Source organism: Capricornis sumatraensis, chromosome X, assembly GCF_032405125.1.
Source record: "Capricornis sumatraensis isolate serow.1 chromosome X, serow.2, whole genome shotgun sequence".
Classification (NCBI taxonomy): Eukaryota; Metazoa; Chordata; class Mammalia; order Artiodactyla; family Bovidae; genus Capricornis; species Capricornis sumatraensis.
Window position 1 is genome coordinate 109,340,542 of NC_091092.1, and position 7,314 is coordinate 109,347,855.

The window sequence follows — 7,314 nt, forward strand, 5'->3', positions numbered from 1 at the left end:
GATAGTATGAAAACCAAGTGCTGTTATAATTATTCTACTCACAGTAGATGAAGTACACTTGGTATCAGAAATGCTTAATAAAAATCAGAATATTCAAAGAAAATCAGAATATTCAAACAAGTTTCAGTATTAGTTAATGTTAATTTCAGAGGTTTGATCTAAGCCTTCATGTGTGGCCATGCAGATATCTTCTGTGTGAAAAATATGCTAGCTGAAAGGTGAATTTAAAAACTTCACCACTACTCCCCATTTATATTCTGTAGTTACTTGCAAATACTTTGGCCACCAGCAATTCATATAGGAAATAAAGGTCACTGATGTTTCTGACTAAATTTTAAGAGCAGGTTTATACTTAATACTACCTGCATTTGTACAGGTTGCAATTGTACAAAGTTATGACTGTTGCTTTAGGTGGTAATATGATGTACTCTCACCTGTATCAGGATGGAAAACGTTAAGCAAAATTGTTTGCACTGGCCAATAGGGTTTTTTCCAATAGCCGGTTCTTCCCATCATGTAGCCAAAGTATTGGCTTCAGCTTCAGCATCAGTCCTTCAAGTTAGATTTGGCTAATGTGAACTACTGAACTGTTTTTGAACTGTGGTGTTGGAGAAGACTCTTGAGAGTTCCTTGGACTGCAAGGAGATCCAACCAGTCCATTCTAAAGGAGATCAGTCCTGGGTGTTCTTTGGAGGGAATGATGCTGAAGCTGAAACTCCAGTACTTTGGCCACCTCATGCAAAGAGTTGACTCATTGGAAAAGACTCTGATGCTGGGAGGGATTGAGGGCAGGGGGAGAAGGGGACAACAGAGGACGAGATGTCTGGATGGCATCACCGACTCCATGGACATGAGTTTGAGTGAACTCCGGGAGTTAGTGATGGACAGGGAGGCCTGGCATGCTGCAATTCATGGGGTTGCCAAGAGTTGGACACGACTGAGCGACTGAACTGAACTGAACTGACTGAACTGCTGACAAAAGATCAGAAGTCAGGAGGAAAGAAGGTAAGAGTTATTCATTTCTGTGAGGCTCCCTCTCCAAAACTTTGGATTGACAGTGGCTGCCATTTTCTCAGTTTATAACTCTTGCTGGGTGGACTTCTACAACTCTTAAGACATTTGGGTTGCAGGAACCCAAATCTCTCTATGCCCCTTCAAACCTAGAGGTTCTAATACTGGCTTCTCAGTTGCTAGCCTCTGGGTACTTCATCATCTTTTGGTTTCTCTTCATTATTTCACATTTTAGTCTCCTCATTAAATGATATTTCATCACTCTTTTAAAGTGTGCCATCAGCCTTTGGTTGGACTCTGACTAATACATTGGTAGTGGGGAATAGTAGAAACTTTAAGGTAGTACTAGGAGGGTGGGATAAACTGCTGGAGAGAGATAGGAAGAGAAGGGTTTCAAAGCTTTTTATGGCATTCTATCAGAAAACGAAGATCATGGCATCTGGTCCCATCACTTCATGGGAAATAGATGGGGAAACAGTGGAAACAGTGTCAGATTTTATTTTTTGAGGCTCCAAAATCACTGCAGATGGTGACTGCAGCCATGAAATTAAAAGACGCTTACTCCTTGGAAGAAAAGTTATGACCAACCTAGACAGCATATTCAAAAGCAGAGACATTACTTTGCCAACAAAGGTCCGTCTAGTCAAGGCTATGGTTTTTCCTGTGGTCATGTATGGATGTCAGAGTTGGACTGTGAAGAAAGCTGAGTGCCGAAGAATTGATGCTTTTGAACTGTGGTGTTGGAGGAGACTCTTGAGAGTCCCTTGGACTGCAAGGAGATTCAACCAGTCCATTCTGAAGGAGATCAGCCCTGGGCTTTCTTTGGAAGGAATGATGCTAAAGCTGAAACTCCAGTACTTTGGCCACCTCATGCGAAGAGTTGACTCATTGGAAAAGACTCTGATGCTGAGAGGGATTGGGGGCAGGAGGAGAAGGGGACAACAGAGGATGAGATGGGTGGATGACATCACTGACTCGATGGACGTGAGTCTGAGTGAACTCCAGGAGTTAGTGATGGACAAGGAGGCCTGGTGTGCTGCGATTCATGGGGTTGCAAAGAGTCGGACATGACTGAGTGACTGAACTGAACTGATGAATATAACATGACCTTTGTATGTGAATGGCTCTAATAGTCTTAAATTGCTTCTTAATTATTTAGCTGGGTTCCTGTTTCTTTGCATACACAACCAGGATTGAACAGGGCCAAGCGATACTTGGGATTTATGACTAGAAAATACTACTAGGATCTACCTGGATTGATTTTATCATACTAGAACATTTCGCTCATGGCATCAGGAATATCCCAACCCAGTGCACATGCTAATTTTCTATTGAAATTCAGTGCAGTGCTATGGTGTGTAATTCATTTTTATTGTCAAAGAGAACAACAATTTTTGACTTTTTAATATTTTCTTTTATTATGAAACAGAAATTGGGGAAAGCCCACTAATTTCTTCAGGAGCAAGTAATTCAGTTCAGATTGTTCCATATAGATTCAGATTGTTATGTTTAAAGGTAAATAGCTCTAAAAGTGGACATGAGGCAGCTGACTTTTGTCCATCACTGTAACATTTTAGATATCTGAGAATTCAGATCTCACATAGAATTATCTGCCTCAGAGGGATCCACTACTGGCCCACGACAAATAGGACAGGTTGTGTGCTCAGACAGCCAGTGATCAATGCAGTGATCATGATATTCATGGGAGCAAGGTAGGATGCGTAGTGTGTTGCCTGCAGTGTACTCTGTGATACAAATGCTACAGGCTTTAAATGCTTCATTCTCTCCAAAAGATCTTAAAGCCAAGTTCTCAATCTGTGCTTTGGTAAGTCCTGTTGGTTCATATGGGTCATCTTCATTTTGTAGGAAAAACTGATCCAGATTAAGGGAGGACCAAGAGTCACTATCATCAAATATTATTGGGGTCATTCGTCTACCTTCCTGCCTGGTCTCTGATAAGCCTGTTGATAAGCTTCTTTCTTCACTGTCTTCAAACACCTGTGAGCTAATTTCTGAATCTTCATCACTTGAGCTAGAATTGGACATAGGAGTAGAATGGGAGCTAGATATATAATTGGGGATTGAACCTGAAATCAGTGTGAAATTTGAATCAGGATCATAGCTAGCATTTGAAGCAGAACTAGGTCTACAACTACTACCACTAGGTCCATTTCTTTCATTTGGTGACTCTGCCCTTTTCATGTTTTCACTTGGAGGTGAGACACTATGCTCTAAGTTACTGCCACTGTCCATAAGACTACTTGAGTTACTAAATCCTGTCATTGTCTGCCGTAATGTACTCTGAGTTGGAACAGATGTTGTATCACTTAAGCTAGTATTTAAAATTCTGTGAACAGGATTTCTGATGGTATTGACATAAGCACTCTCACTGGCCTCTTCAGAATGTGAAAACATTGGCTTCAGTTCTTCTTGCTCACTTTCTGAAGTGGTAGTGTTGTTTGGTGAGTCAGATGTTAACTGAGTACTACTAACTCTGCTGTCTCTCTGAGAACATGCTCGACAATGAACTGGACAAGGAACTCGTCCTACTTCAAGATTGAAAGGTGTGGTTGGATTTGTTTCCCTCACTTCCAAAGATTCACTACTGCACGTTGTGTCTGAATAACATTCTCCAGGAACAGCATTCCTAGTTCTAGAAGTTTCAATAAGACCCCTATTTTGCAACTCATGTCCAGGCATTTGCTGTCTCAATGTTTCTTCATGCCCAGTTCTAGAAAATGTATCATTCTCACTTATGAGAGGTTGTTTAAAAGTCTGAGATGGTATATCTTCATTCATTCTTTGAAAAAGTTCCCACAGTGTACGTGGAGGTGTCCAACTGTCAGTCCTTGCTCTCGTTCTCCGAGAGTCTGGGCTCCTACTTCTTGGTCGTCTCTGACTTCTAGTCGGTGGGACTTCCATTAATGTTTCCATTGCATCTTGTTCTGATGTAGATGGTCTTGTAAATAGTGACTCAGATTGTGGATTTTCCACTTGCCTTTGGCTGTCTTCCGTATCTTCTCTTCTGGGAAGTTTTGCAGATGCTACACATTCATTCTCTGGATTTGAGTTTTTATCATCAAGGTCAAGATTTATTTCTAAGCTGAATCTGAGCTCATCACTGTTAGCACTAATTTGGATCTGTTCTCTCCAAGACTGATTTTCTTTTTGTTCACTTGTCACATTTTCAGTTTGTCTGAAAGTGATAAGCCAGTCTAGTGGAGAGTCATCACTAGGCACATCATCTGAAGCATCTCCTCTATCTGTTAATTAAAAAAAGGAGGGGGAGAGAGGCCATAAAAGAACTACCAAAAATGGAACCATCATAAAATAACACTCTGAAACTTTGTTTAAAAAGCAAACAAAAATGAGAACTTAAACACTCAGATGTTTTCAACTGATTTCACATTTACAGAATTAATATTTTAAAAGCTTTATTATCTAGATTTATTAGTAAAGGCAGGGAAGTTTCAATTCCATCTGAAAAAGAGTACACTAATCCTAGATAAATTTAGAGTTTTTTACAAAGGGTATCTGAAGGAAGTTTGTTTTTCGATATTTCATCATATACACAGCCCATTGTGGGAGGAATGTCAAGAGACAACATTTTTTTTTCAGTCCACTGTCAAAACACCAAAGCAGTTAAACCAGGTAAACACCAGTTAAGGTACAGTGCTAGTATTTTAATTCAATTGATATTATTGTCTAATTCTTATTAGTCTCCAATATTACTACTCCTGGGCTGTTATATGCTTTTGATAATGTATAAGTTGTTTTAAAATACAAGATTATTGCCCAAATATAAACAAAGTTTATAGGATTAAAAGTATTTGAATTTTGAATACTTCTTAATATTACCAAGATTTTTAATTGGCATTAAGCTGAACGTCAGATCAAATGAATAGACTGAACCTAGCATGGTGCATATAAGACCATATTCTGGAACCAAAGTATTATAGTATCCTCTTCAGTAGGTAGTAAAATCCTCTATTTTACACTGGGAGAGAAGGCACCATATCTGAGGTTCCAGCAGGGTTTCTCAGCTTAGAACTATTTACATTTTGGCACTGGGCAATTTTTGTTTTGGGGAGCTACCCTGTGCATTGTGTCATATTTGGCAGCATCCCTGGTCTCTGCCCACTAGATATTAGTAACGCCCATGCCTCCTTCTGTGACAACCAAAAATATCTCCAGCTATTGTCAAATGTCCTTTGGGGTGGGGGAGAGCAAAACTGTCCCCAGTTGAGAACTACTTTATTAGAATATAAAATATTTCTTTTTACCTTTTTTTTTAAACACATCTATATGGATAGAGAGGGTTTCCCTCATAACTCAGTTGGTAAAGAATCTGCCTGTAATGCAGGAGATCCCTGTTCAGTTTGGGAAGATCTACACTGGAGAAGGGATAGGTTACCCACTCCAGTATTCTTGGGCTTCCCTTGAGGCTCAACTGGTAAAGAATCTGCCTACAAAGCAGGAGACCTGGGTTCCATCCCTTGGGTTGGGAAGATCCCCTCCACTCCAGTATTCTGGCCTGGAGAATTCCATGGACTGTATAGTCCATGAGGTTGCAAAGAGTCTGACACGACTGAGAGACTTTCACTTTCATAGAAAAACTAATTCAGGACATAGGAGGTACTTTCCATTGAGGTACACAACCATAAAACAAACAAAAACCAGTGGTCTACTTCACACTGTTTCCCAATTAAAACAATCCAAATGTGAATCAGGAAAAACAAAAAACGAAAAAAGAACGCACCTACTCTGGCATTCTCACTGCAAATCAAGTAAATGTCAGTTCTTTTTTTATGAGAAGTACCTTACCAAGTAATTTATGCCTCTTCTGTGTATTTACTATTATGAAGTGATTATTTAGCATCATGAAGTTCTTTTTTCATCTCATCCTATTCCCCCCAGAGAGAAATATACCTGTATTTTCATCTGAGTTTTGTTGTAGGTTTTCTTTCATTATTTGAAGCCTCTTCTGCAACTCTTCTTCCGTACTTTCACCTAGGGGGCCGAGCAAATTGTTGTCCCTCATAAGTATGTAATCTTCCTCACTCAGATCACTTACGAATCGGTAGTAATCATCTTCTCGAGCCAATCGGTCTATCTGACCGCTGTGTCGGACCGAAACCCTGTCTTCTTCATCGTCGGAATCTGAGCTTTCCATCTCGATGAACAACTGGAAAATTATCTGAATTTCATGACTTAGTGCTGAAATGCAAAACCGGCAGTCAAGTAATCTTCAGCTTCTACTTCCCCCCGGGAGTGACCCGAACACACTCAGTCAGATAATGGTCCACCTAGGTTCCCCGCTGCTCCGCTACTCCGCCATTGCACCTCAGCTCTGCAGCCTCTAGTGAGGCAATAATCGAGATTTGCCTCTACCTCATAACTTGCTTAGGCGCTGCCTAGGCATCCATTGTCTTCCTTAGGTAACTGAGTAGGGACTGGATTCAGGTTGGTTTTCATTTCATTCAAAAGCAGTCAATGTTTCTGAGGGTTTATAATGTACCAAGCACCATCCTTAACCTCTCTCCCCCCGCCCCCACCCCGCCCGGCCACAGCCTATTCTCAGGCTTTCAGATCGCATTTTCATTCGGTACATTTTATATGACAACCTGCTTCAAAATGCCATGCCAAAGTCAGCCTCATTAAATGTACCATTTTTCATTTTCAGGTGCCGAGAGACCGCTTCCTTTTCTCCTCGTGAATTCCTCAGATCTTAGACTCTCACTAAGAAAGTAATTCACAATTTTTGATTATTCCCCAGGGTCTTAGCTGAATCTCTTCAGTGTGTCCTCTCCCTTTTAACTCTTAATGGCTTCGTCTTGATAATATGACCCCTCAATCCTGTTTGAAAGAAACAGAAAACACCAAAACTTGGGGAGGTTTTTCTGCTCATCCAGGGAATTTCTTCTCCACAAAAGCATTCAGTTTCGTTTTTGTCCTTGTGTCTCTTGCAAACGGAACTAGCCAGATTATCACAGGAACTTTAAAAAATGGATCCGTGATAGTTATTTTACCTGTAGTATTGAGTACCAACTTTGCCGATTTTGTTCCATGTGTCTTAGTGCAACCCGGATGGCTGTATTTATTGGTGAAAATAAACTAATGCTTATTTGTAATGCTACCTGAAGGAGATCTCTACGATTTTCTGGACTTGTTAATACTGCCAGCCCCGCTTAACACTTGTTTGAGTTTTTCATTCAAATTATTCATGTAAAGACAAGATTTGGCTACTGAATTTGAGATTATTTAATTTGACTTATTTAATAATTAATCCATCCAACATAAACT

At 40.2% G+C, this 7,314-nt stretch overlaps 1 protein-coding gene across 1 annotated transcript; it reads right to left on the reverse strand.

Annotated features, from left to right (window-relative positions):
* Positions 1 to 2,607: 2,607 nt before the first annotated feature.
* On the reverse strand, positions 2,608 to 6,184 carry LOC138072012 (E3 ubiquitin-protein ligase RLIM-like). The gene is made up of 2 exons (XM_068963375.1): positions 5,941 to 6,184; positions 2,608 to 4,274 (listed from the first exon to the last, which is right to left on the reverse strand). Exons 1-2 carry the CDS (start codon positions 6,182 to 6,184, stop codon positions 2,608 to 2,610), a joined length of 1,911 nt encoding a protein of 636 aa, XP_068819476.1.
* Between the last annotated feature and the right edge of the window lie 1,130 nt (positions 6,185 to 7,314).